Source organism: Camelus dromedarius, chromosome 10 (genome assembly GCF_036321535.1).
Source record: "Camelus dromedarius isolate mCamDro1 chromosome 10, mCamDro1.pat, whole genome shotgun sequence".
Lineage (NCBI taxonomy): Eukaryota > Metazoa > Chordata > Mammalia > Artiodactyla > Camelidae > Camelus > Camelus dromedarius.
In genome coordinates this window covers 30225704-30238594 of record NC_087445.1, presented here as the reverse complement: position 1 = coordinate 30238594, position 12891 = coordinate 30225704, and the positions used below count along the sequence as shown (strand labels likewise).

General features: G+C 43.2%; 1 protein-coding gene across 1 annotated transcript in view; it reads right to left on the bottom strand.

Moving 5' to 3' along the window:
* The window catches only part of GLDC (glycine decarboxylase), a 118932-nt gene that overhangs the window by 15911 nt on the left and 90130 nt on the right, over positions 1–12891 (bottom strand). The window contains exons 18-20 of the mRNA XM_064490233.1: positions 7880–7955; positions 2768–2893; positions 1145–1294 (exon numbers count right to left, since the gene is read on the bottom strand). Coding sequence (XP_064346303.1) covers positions 1145–1294; positions 2768–2893; positions 7880–7955 — 352 coding nt within the window. The remainder of the gene's footprint in view (positions 1–1144; positions 1295–2767; positions 2894–7879; positions 7956–12891) is intronic.

Genomic DNA, 12891 nt, shown 5'->3' with positions numbered 1-12891 from the left:
TCCCAGAAACGTCCTTAATACGGCAATCAAAACAGGCATCCCACAGGCAGCGTGGCCTGTGGTTTCCATGGAAACAGCAACTGACCATTTAGTCTAATTTAGATTATAAAAAACAGATTTGAATATACAGTCAATTCCTAATTATCCACCCCAAGAGGCAGGAGAGGAAGCACCCCTAACAGAAGAAAGGATAGTACCTCCTCACTATTAAACAGGCCATTTCACCCCAGCATCTCTGACACCCCAGCGTTGGGTGTCGTGCACTTTACTGAACAGCCCCGTAGGGCATATGGATATAAAGGGATGGAAGGCTGTTTGAGAGGATACTGAGCCAAGGGAGAGGAAGGGAGGCTGACAGTTTTCCTGAGACCATCCTGGTACCACCCACAACAGGTGTTCCTGCCTCCTTGGCGTTAGGGCTAATTGTGAATGTGGCCAAAGAGAAAGAATGCATTTATGCTACTGAAGCAACAGACAATCCGTGGACTACTCAAAAGAAATTAGAAGAAAAGAAAAGCAGAAAGACTCCAACATGATTTAAAAACAATTAAATAGGAGGAGGAGGAAGAGGAGGAAAATAAGAAGGAGAGTAAGAAGCTGAGAAGACGCAAAAAAAGATGACTCTCTGTCCTCCAAAGGCTCCCTACAGCGTCCTCTCAAAGGTACACATCACACAGACAGCCCTCCACACCCCCCACCAAGTAGTCAGATCTGCCCTTCAGGGACAGAGCTATTCAGCTGTTCCACACGGATGAAGCTGAAGCCAGACTAATGGCTGATCCAAGGCCAGGGGAGGTCAACATCCACCAGTAGCCAGAACTGGGGTCTCAGGTCCCTCAGGGAGTCAGGTGACCTTCTTGCCCACAGTACCCCAGAGGGACCACACCCTGTGACAAGCTAAGGACATTCCACTCACTCCTGGCTTCCCTTCAACCTTTTTACCTCTTCAGCATCCCCCGTGACCTCCTTAGGAGCTATAAGCTCAGTGAAATTGTGACACATTCTTTGTTTGATGTGGCAATAAAGTCAGTGTCTGTTCTGAACTCAGTGTCATATTTTAAGACAGCTGTCAAGAAGTCAGAGAAAAAAAAATTTCTTTTTGACTTTTAACTGTTTTCTCAAGGAGCCCTGTCACGTTGCCCACCTGAGCATTCATATTTGCCCCGTCCAGGTAGACCTGCCCTCCGTGCTTGTGGATCAGGTCACACACCTCTCCGATGTTCTCTTCAAACACTCCATTGGTGGATGGGTATGTAATCATGATTGCTGCCAGGTTCTCCTTGTGTTTATCCACCTGAGAGATTGAAAAGGGTAGAGGGACACAATGGGAGGAAACATTGCTTTTCTTGGGCAAACTCTTGCTTTTTATTTTAAAGGATTAAGAAAGACGAGGTCTTGGTCTTTTCATTTCTGGAACTGTCTCAACATATGATGACAATAATAAAAGATCCACAGGCAATTCTCCCTTCATAAATCATTGCAAAGAAATAACAAGATCCCTTCAGGCTAGGTCCCCATGGTCAAGACCAAAAAACTGTTCAGAAGATTTTTTGATATTTTGGGCCCAACTCTCTATAAAGTGGTTTTCCTTTGTCTCAGATCATCTTAATAATTATTTCAGATCTTTTTGGCTCCAGACAAGTTTATTCTTACAGTTAATCTCTCTCCCTCAGCTCATCTCACCATATCCACCCTTACCCCATTTCCCTCCCATTCTACTGAAATTAGAATTCCCACTAAGAGTGTTCTTCTCTGATTTAAAAAAAAAAAAAAAAAACTCCATCATTTTTCCTTTTGACAGAAGGCAAGTATATATAAAAGGCATGTTCCTGTGTTTTTTTGACCAGCAAGTCAGAGCAGGCTCAAATGGAAATGAGAAAAAAAAAAAACAAAAACTAAAGTTCATATCCTATATTGGAGAGACTTAATAATTACAACTACTGGCCCAGAAGATTTATCAGTAAAAACTCTGTGGGGCAATGGAAGGGTGAAGCGGATAGGAGAGATGCGCAGAGTTGTGTATTTTCATCTTCCCTGTGAAGGCAGTTACATGAAGTTCTCAGTCTCCATGCCTAATAACCCTGACAAAATCACATTGCTATTCAACTGATTTCCTTCCCTCTTAAGATGCAGCCTCCAGTCCACCAGTGAAAAGCAGATACGGTTGCTAGGCAACCTCTTCCTGGAGGTTGGGAGGTTGGGAGTGGGGGTTGGTACTGCAGGAAGGAGGATGGAATATATGGAATATTGCCTGAAAATCAGCAGGTAATGGCTGGGACCATCACCAACATCCACAAAATCTACATTTATGTTTTGATTCCCAACACAAAGATTGAGAATAACCATGACTGCCAATTTGATTGTTAATGGGGGAAGGAGGGTAAGGTTGGGCAGGAGGCAGACAGATCCTGCAAGGAATACCCTTACTACCACCATGAATAATTCATTTGGTTTGTTACACATGCACACATTAGAGAAATGCATTTCAGTTTAAAGGACCTTCTCCTTGTTAGTGAAGGAAGAGGCAAAAGTAGACTATGGTCAGCTTTATTCTGGACCAAGAATGTGACTCCTACTTTTATTTTTCTTATAGAGATGGCTAGGTTTTCTGATTTTACGCCATTTTCCCTAGAACAATTCAGAGGAGGAACTTCAGTCTTTTAATTAGAATGCAAAAGAAGATAACATTGACATAAACCATCCAGTACCTGCCCACCACGTCTTTCCAACCCACATCGCCCCCATCTGTTAAGTGGAATATGAGTACCATGGCCTTGAGGTGAGCTGCATCGATATTCCCGTATTTATCCACCTCCACAGGCTGAATCTTCATGCCTGCCATGTGGGCACTTGCAGGATTGGTCCCATGTGCGGATTTTGGAATGAGGCAAACCTTAGGAGTGGAATGAAAAGAAGGAAGTAGGAAAAAAAAAAAAAAACCATCACCTTCAGGCTATTCATTATGACAGAAAAGTCCTAGATGATGCTTGGAGCTCAAATTCAGTGGGTGCCACATGCTCCATTTAAACTGACCGGTGGTGCCTTAAAATGTGCTACAATCTCATTATTACTGCATTGCAAACAATGTCCAAAAAGGGAGCTTACACTTCAATCCCCAAATATTGTTCCTTAAAGACTTCAGAATATTAACACTCTCCTCACTTAAGCCAACAACACCAAAAACAGGCCTAGGCTGATTCTAACATTGTCTCAGTTATAATATATAGAAAGAACATGATTTTGGAAGTTAAACTCTAGGACTCAAATGCACACATCATAGCTTCAGTGCTGTGCTTAGCTCTGCTGAGATCCAAGAGAGATAACCACAGACCTATTCCAAGGCCTCCCAGTGCCAACACACCAACGGTGTCATCATTTATTGGATGCTTCCTCTCTGCAACGAAGTGTTAGTTGCCATGAGAACCATAACTAAGCACAAATGCCCATCAGCCCCGGCCCTGTGCTCACACAACGCATTCACTGTCAATGCTGTCATCCATAGAAATGAATGTCTACAGCCCACAGGTACCCAAAGAACTCAGAATGAGAGGGTGTCACGTCAAGCTGAAGAGATCAAGAGTAAGTATCTCAAGAGCTAGAACCTAAGCTAGAGCTTAAAGACATGTTAATTCTATGGAAGGCGGATGGTGGGCACAATGTTAGAATTCTCAGATTTAAATCATTTCATCCTCCCCCCAGATCACATGAGCACAGGTGAACACACATTCTCTGGCAGATCTGATGCTGTCCCACTACAGGAAAGTGCATCCTGGAGTTTCTCCCAACAGAAAGCAACACGGAGAATCAATGTGCACCCTGAAACAATCTTCTTCTGTTTTTAAATCCCAGAACCAATATTGCCACCTCTTGAAGAGAAATGGTCATCATAAAAATGGACTTACACAGGGGAAACTCAGCTTACTGCTGTTTCCTCAAAAACAACAAAGTCCTCTACTTAAGCAAAATGCATGTGTATCCAAAGAGAACTGTAAGCAAAGCAAACATGAAATTACCTTGTTGTTGTTCTGCTGACAAAGTTTGTGCCTCTTTTGAATGGTTACTGGTCTCTGCTGGTTATGCTGTGTTTTCCTCAAATCCTCTGCCTTGTTTAAATGTTTCCCTTTTGTATTAAATTCTTTTAATTTCTCAAGACCAAAGCTGGAGTTACTTGTCCTTTCCCACAAGGTATTTTTAATCTACCCAAGGAACTTTGGATAGAAGGATCCCTTCTGGACAGAACATTGATCAAGGAAGGGGAAGGTGACTATTAATGGCCTAAATGAAGAATTCATACCAGAGAAGTTCTGATAAAACAAAAGCATTCAAGCTAGAAATGTCACTCATCCTGTGATACACTGAATAATGGGCCCCCAAAGATGTCCACATTCTAATCCCCAGAATCTATGAATGTGACCCTATCTGGCAAAAGAGACTCTGCTGGTGTGAATAAAGACCGTGAGGTGGGATCTTGAAATCTGGATTATAGGTTGGGCTTTGAATGTATGCACAAGTGTTCATCAGAGGTGGGCAGAAGAAGAAGAGGTGATGACTGAACAAGTGGTTGGAGTGATGGCAGGTCGGGGCCATGAGCCAAGGAATGCAGCAGGCCTCCAGAAACTAGAAAAGGCAAAGAAATGGACTCACTCCTGGATCCTCCAGAAGGAACCAGCCCTGCCAGCACGTTGACTTTAGCCGAGTGAAACCAATTTCAGACTCCTAGCCTCCACAACTATAAGAAAATAAACCTGTGCTGTTCTAAACCACTGACTTTGCAGTAATTTTTTACAGTAGCCATGGGAAACTAGCACACACCCTGATGTAAGGATTAGTGGAAAGAAAAGGTCTCAGTGGTTCTGTCAGTGACTTGCTGCTATTGGACATTTCTGAATTTCTATGTGGCTTTAGGAATTTAATTAACTATCTTTTTAAAATATTAATTCTTCCTCACTTTGAAACTGGTGTTGCGAGGGACATGGAAATAATAAGACTCAGACTTGATGTTTTATCCAACACTAACCCTCTTTGGTGCATTTATGTCAACTTAGGTGGATGCTGTATTTTTTTAACTCCCCACTGTGCCTGGCATAGACCCAACAAAGCTCACCCTCAGAAACTTGCTGAATGAGTGAAGGATTAAGGAGGAGCACTCCTTTATAAGGGAAATCAATTTTTTACCACCGGTAAAATCTAAAAACCAAATCTCACTACTTTGCCTCAGGCAGTTGAGAAGAGAAAAATATGTACAAGTTTTAGGGGTGTTTTTTTTGGGAGGGGGGGAATTAGTGTTTTTTGTTTTTGGTAAAATGTTTTCCCTTTGTATAGGAAATTCAGTCTCAGATCAGCAAATCTGAGTTAGTATGTGACTAGAAAATTGAGATATTAAGTATAAAATATTTAGGACAGTGGCTAGCACACAGTAATTTCTATAATAAGTGTTAAATAAATTTGTATTGTCACAAATTAAACTGGTAAATCAAGAACTTGGACCGTGCATTTTAGGAAACTCTGAAATTTAACCTAAGAGTAAATGTGAAAATAACTTCCAAAAACGAAAGAATTTTTGAAATCTTTGAAACAAAGAATCACCAAGAACTCAGGAGGTTCTGTAGCACATGATTTCCCCACGCTCCTTAAAAAAAAAAGAAGGATGTATTTTACTAGATTCCACTAGCATCTATTGTACCAGAGCAGCTGTCTCAGATGTCTCTGATGTGGAAAAATCCTTCCTGATTATTTGAATAATAAGTCATTTTCTTTTTCTCCAACTAAAAAAGTCAGTTTTAATTAAAATCTTTAATCTAGAAAGGATGCCAACATTTCCAGACTCAAGAGTTCTGTATTTCTACAAGCTCCACGGCTGGGTAGCCTTCCCTGCCTCCCCACCTCCACCCCCAGAATGCAGCATCCCTCTCTTCTCCACCCTTCAGAGTGGAATCGCCTCTCGTGACACTTCGGTGTTAGCAGTGTGCACAACAGTGCCAGAAGCATCATCACACACATGGCGACAGAGAGAGGGGATGACTGGAAGAAACAAAGAGAAGGAAAAGGAGCTAAAAAGAATCTGTGAGTCACAGAAACACTCTTCCCAGGCCCAGTCAAGGTCGCTCATCTTTCTCCTTGATCTTTCTGGTTTGGTCCCCAACTCCTGGACATTCCCAGATACTTCCTAATGTCAGACTGGGGAGCTGGGGAACTGTGAGGGGTGGGAAGCCTCAGAGTGGACAGAGCCTGGATTTCAGCTGGCCTTTTGTCGTTAACTGGTCACTGTCCTTCTACAAGCAGCACAAAGCGGGTCTCGGAGGCCTCTCTGCAAAGCAGGGGCAGGAGTGGAGTGGGGCAGGGGAGCGACATGCAAATGGTCACACAGATCCCTCCCCAGGATCCCCAGATACCTCGTGGTTACAGAGCATAACAATGAGGCATTCTGGGGGCTACTCAGTACTCGGAAGCCATGCAGGAGAAACAGAAAAGGCAACTTTACATGTCAGTTGTCTGGCATCCTCTCACTGGACAACTGAAGCCCCGACGTTTCCTTTCTGACTCTGTGACAGTCCTGAGACTCTGAGGTCCAAAAACCAATTACAGTTCTAAATGAACCCTTCCTCAGAAAGTGAAAGAATTTAAAACCACGAGAAAACCCGAGTGAAAAAACCAACTGGGGTGTCAGGGACTGTGTCTGCTTCATCGCTTGATCTCCCTTCAGACTGGCAAACACAGTGTCTTGTATGTGGCCAGTATTCAATACCTATTCAAACAATAAATGTCTTATTTTTCAAAGGCCTTTGAAAATCAATTCTCTTACCCAACCAAGGCAAAGGTCTGGGAAAACACACCTGTGGAATCAGGATGGATAAGCAAGGGAAGGTGGGGGAAAATGTTTTTTTCTTCCCTTTTATGAAAGAGAAGTGAAACAGAATTTAAATTCTTCATTGCAAAAATCCAGGTAACCAGCCATCAACAATAAAGCCAGGAATGGACTAAGACTGGGACCCTTCACTGCATCTCACTTATGTGAGCGGCCAGAGCCACCCCAGCACCTTTTTCTCTTAACTCTCCTGGGATGGGCAGATACTTCTGCCCTGCTCCTGACTCCTACCCACTGCTTCCTCTAACCCCACCTCCACGAATCATGAAGTTCAAGTCAGCGTGGCCATCACCAAAATGAAGGCCCTGAGAACGTGAGCCTTCGTCAGCCACAATCTGAAGCCTGTGTCCTTAGGTCCACTGCTATAGGCACTGCCTCTGGGGACTTGTGGAGGCCCCACGAGCCTAACAGCACCTGCTGGTCCCCACAAGGCCCCCACGAGCACTGTGGACCCTGGAGAATGGACTCTCTTACCCAAAGAAAACAATGAAGCAGATCTGTGAACTCTGCTCCAGGTCTTCTTTTGTTGCTTAAGGCAGAGAATCACTTAATAGGGAATTTATTTATTCAATAAATATTTTTTGAGCACACATATGAACAGAACTGTGCTCAGGCACAGTAGGAGTCACAGAAGAACGAGAGCTCGGTCTCTGCCCTCCGTCCAGGCCTAGGGCCAGGGCTGAGCCAAGGAGGGCGGCTTAGAATGGCAACATTCCTGCCCCTTCCTCCCTCTGCTCCCTCTGGAGAGCCGGTCCACAGCCAGCTGGCTGACTGCTACAGACTGGGTTTGAGAGAAAGCCTTTTATCTCCTAATGTTTTCCCTCAAATTGGTCCAGTGAAACGTCTTGGAGGCAAGGATTAAAATAGCCAGTTCATAGACATTTGTTTCTTGATTACATGTTTCCTCAGCATCTTCCAAGAAAGCCTGGAGGGAGGGTCCCACAGAACAAAGGGACCCTAAAGCTGAACGCGCTGCCCCCCAGTGGTGAGCAAGCACCGCCCGCCCACACTCACCGTTCTGTGTTTTTCTCCTTTCCCATCCAAGTAGGCTCGGATAGTGGCCAGCCCAGCGTATTCCCCCTGAGCTCCGCTGCAGAGACAGGAAGAGAAGGATCAGGGCTCTGAGCCTCTCTGCTTTTATTTACTCATTCAGTGTTCATCAGGCACGGGCTGCATGTTCACCAACACGGGACAGAAAGTCCTCCCCGAACGACACCATGGAATGCTCACCTAGGACCCCTACGTGAGCCTAAAGTCTTGAATAACCAGAGAACAGCACCCGGTCTGTGCACTAAAGCTCACCTACTCCCACTCAGAGATAGAATTTCTGCCCTCGCTTGGGACCATGCATGTAAAATTTTTTTTTATTTTGGAAAAATCCCAAAATTGTGCAAAAGCAGAGAGAAGAAGGAACTACCATGTACCTATCACCCAGCTTTAAAAATGATCAGATTATGGACAATTGTGTTTCCAACTATCTCCCTCACTAATAACCCCCTTCGCTCTGAACTAGATTACCCTGAAGCAAAATGCAAGCATTATTTCATCAATTCTAATTTCAATATGTATCTTACAAATAATTTTTTAAAACGTAACTGTAATTACCACACCTAAAACAATGAACAATAATTTCTTAATATCACCAAATGTTTAGTCTAGATTGGATTACCCCAGAGGAACTATGCCCTCTGAGCGAGGCACCACTCAGTCTTGGGGCCGGCTTTCCCAATCCCCACAAGCACAAGGCTGCTAGACGCTGGCCATACCCATCTCAGCAGTCCTTGAAGGCACCACTTTCAGAACACACTTAGTGACTAACATTCCAGTGAGGGATGCTGAGTCAATCATAAACTGTTACTTAATGTTCTCGGTTCTCTCTGCAGGAAGGAAAGGGAAGTGAGTAATAGGTTTTTTAATCCCATTCAAAATGCCTATTTCCTCCATTTCGCAAAATTACACCATCTTTTGACTCTGTGGAAGGCCCAGTGGTTTTGGCGTTCATCCCTTCTGGTCACCCCGTAATACTGAGATCATACTCTGAAAAAGCACAAGGCTTAAGAATAAATTAGATAAACTTTGTTTAATTTCTAAACTAAAATCTAAAATTTTGAGCATCAGTAAATATTTTTTGAGGATGCTTGGATGGAACCAGTTGAATGTGAAATATTTGCAAACTAATGTAGGAGCATCAATGGTTTGGTGTCAGGAGACAGTAGAATTGATGATTTAGGGCTCAGCATGAGGAGAGGACATAGAACAGGGAAACTTTTGGGGGTGAGGGCTTAGAGCTTGCTTGGAGAAAGGGAAAGAAAGTGCTGATTTCCCCAGTGTGGGCGCCACAGAGCAACAGAAAGGGTAGATGAGTTGAGGAATAAAAATAATAAGAAAAACTGCTCCATTAACTAGGCACTTCCTACTTACCAAGCACTCAGCACAGAGTAAACACAGGTAAATGGGAACCATTGTTGCTGTCACCACTAAGCATTTTACATCATCTTATTTAATCCTCCTAATACCCCCATGAGGTGGGTACCATCATCTTCATTTTGCAAGTGAAGAAACTGAACTCAGAGTATCACATGCCCAAACGGCCAACAGTGACAGACGGAGACATCAGTACAAGTCGGCCTGTCTCAAGGAGCCTCATGCTTTCCTTGTAAGCAGTGAGTCTCCTCTGAGCACGCTGTGCTTCTCCAAAGGGTTGAGACTCGTGGGAGCAAGCACTGGCTTTCCTTCAGAGAACCCTTGCCTGACTGAGGTTTAGCTGCATGTAAAAGGCCTGTCCCCATAAGACCTGGGGCACCCAATTCCTCATCACCCACACGGAGGGAGCTTTGCCTCTCTCCTCTCTCTTCCAGAGAGGGAGGCAAACACTGATCTTCTGTGTTTCAGGCTTCTGAAAAACAAATTCTAGCTCATTTGATGTTCTTTATTTTGAGAACAAGAAAATAAATCTACCACTCTCCAGCAAACCACTCACACCACCACCTAGCCTCTCTGTGTTCTCATTTCTGAAATGCGCATAATTGCACCCAAATCGATGAGCAGATGTGATGAGAAATGTGCTCATGGTAAAGTGCCTGGCAAAGGTAAGTGCTCGTTAAGTACCAGCAGCTATCATCACTGTCATCATCATCCTCATCATCTTCATCACCAACTTCAGCCACCAACCCTGATCACTCTGCAACTCAGGCACTGAGGATGGGCAACCACAGCATTTGAATGAGCAATTCCACAACCCTCAACCTCTATTCCCCTCCCTCTCCCCTCCTCCTAGCCAAATCCATCCATTTTTCAATTCATCTCCCAACTCAAGTCCTGCCTCTTCTGGAAAGCCTTCCCCAAAGTCACAAACCCAGCTCCTCACCATGGCCACAAATCCCCAACATGATCTGTGGCTGGCTGCCACCCACCTCTCTCCTGGCTCACTATCCTCCAGACACCTGGGCTTTCCTCCTTCCCTGAAACAGATAAAGCTAATTTCTGCCTTGGAGCTTTTCACTTCAGGGTCCTGCTTGGAAAGTTCCTCCTCTAGATCTTCACATATCTGGCTTCTTATCAATATTTAGGCCTTACCTCCTCAAAGAGGCCTCCCCTGAAGGCAGAAATCTTATCTGTCTTGATCAACATAGTATCTCTGTGCCAAGAACACTGACATAGGAAGTGTTCAATAAATATTGACTGATTGATTAACTGACTGAATTATTCTTTACCTCCTCCAAACTCTCATAGTATTTTCCTGTACTTGCTCTTCTGAAAATACCATCCCATATACATACTGTGCACTGAGAATTATTACAGATCTCACCCTTACTTTGTGTGCTTATCTTATTTCAGTTAGAGTACAGAGGCTTTGAGGACAGAACCTAGGTGCTAGAGTTCAGTATACACAAACTAGAACTGTGCCTGGAGTAGCTCTGCAATGATTGTTTAGTCAGTTTGTTCAACACTGAGTTCTCCAGTCCAGACCATCACATTAATGTCATCCTTTCCCCCATGGAAAGAGACTTCAACAAATTGGTTTTGTATTTCCCTCTGTGTTTTCTCTTAACTTCTATTCATCTTGTTTTGTTGGAAGACCAATCAAGGTGTTTAGACTAGGAATAAAAGAAGAAACTGGAGTTAGGGGCCGGTAATCCAAGAGAAAGGCAAGATACTAATGACTTGGTCTGAAATGCTGAGTATTTTCTGCCTTATATACTCTTAAAATCAGCCATGTTTCAACTCAGAAAGTACAAAGATAAGTTCTAAATGCCACACAAGGATTATCACTGGGGTACTGTGAAAATAAGGGGAATTATTAGCGCCACCTGTTGGTGAAAAGTATTATGGAAGGTAACTGCTTGGCTGCGTAACCAGCATTGAGAACCCATCAGAAAAATACTCCATGTGGAGGGGCAGCTAGGAGAGAGGTCTTCTGACATGGATTTAGAATGAAATGGTTGGTGGCCTGGACCTGCAAAGCCAGCCACAGAATGGAGGATACCAGTGGATGGGGAGCCTCAGACCCACAGAAGTGCCAAGTGAGCATAAGTTTAAACTGTCTGAGAAAAACAAGGCCTCCAGTCACAGCATTTACTCAGGCTGGTTAAAAACAAACAAAACAAACAAACAAACAAAAAACCTGCTACACACTGTACTGTTTAATACAGACTGAGTGAGAACTAGCAGACAAATTCTCCCCTAACCCAGACTCATCCTACAAAGAGTCCACAAGAAATCCAGTAGACTAGAAGGAGCTAGAACAACTGTATAAAAAGTACAATGACCCAAAAGGTGAAAATAAGCTGGGGCTGATGGGATTAAACAGTTTTGCAATGATTTAAACATAGGCCCTGTTAGCATCAGTGTATCATTGTAAGTGTGGGGTTTCAGGACAGCTATTCAATGTGAATTTAGCACAAAAATTAATAAAATGGGGGGAGGGGTGTAATACATTCATGTGATTTTTTTTAAAAATTCACCAATGCAGAAGGGAAGAAGCTTAAGGTAGAAAAAAAAAAAGCAACCCCCTCCCATTCTTCCCAGTCTTTGTCCCCAAAGAGAAGCACTATCAATAATTTCTTGAGATATATAGTGTTTTGATGTTGGACATTTTAATGCCAAAATGCCCTCATCCAAGCCCTTCTTTACTTTAAAAATATCATCATCAACTGGTTAGGAACAAAAATGATCCAAGTGAAATGTTAGCTAAGAAACTGACAATATGGTAAAACCGATCCCAGTAAAATAATTGCAACAGCCGCTATGTCAAAATGACCTGAATCTGTGCATGGCAACCTCAGAGGGCCACTCTCAAGAAAACAAGGTGAAAAATTAGCACTGACTCCTATCTTACAGGCAAGATAAACAAGATATGCTTCCACATCTTGGAAACAATTTTATTTTCAACAAACTCTGTTGCATACCTCAAGTATCCCAAACACGACCTTTATGCCTCTGCTTCTATTAGCTTAAAATAAAAACCCCTCAGCATGTTCTTACCAACCTGTATCTAATCTGACATAAGCTAAATTCTATGCTTTGCCTTTGAGTTCTGGGCAAAAAACATCTGGATAGATCCAGCCATACTAATCTTTCTGATCTCTCAAGAACACCTGAAAGCAATGGTTTTCTAACTCAAAGTCCCCAAACATCAGCATCACCTCAGGACTTGTTAGAAATACAAATTTTGAGATCCCATCCTAGGTGTACTGAGTCACAAATTCTGAAGGTGCAGCCAAGTGTGAGGACCACTGTTCCAAAGCCTTACAAACTACAAAAATCCAAATATACTCTTCAAAGTCAAGAAAACTGGAGGAGGGGAGGTCCTTCTCATTGCTTTGTATTTCTCCATAGATGGTTCTCTTCACCCTTCACCTTTCTTTCTCTTCTTCATAGCATTCTGCGTGTCTCTTTGGGAAAGTCATAGTCACTAATCAGAGAGGGTATCTGGTATCTCACCTCCCAGAGCTCTCTGTAGGGGAGGGTTTTGAAGCTGCACTAGGCTCAGTAGGGAAGTGAATCAGAGATTCTTAATGAAATAA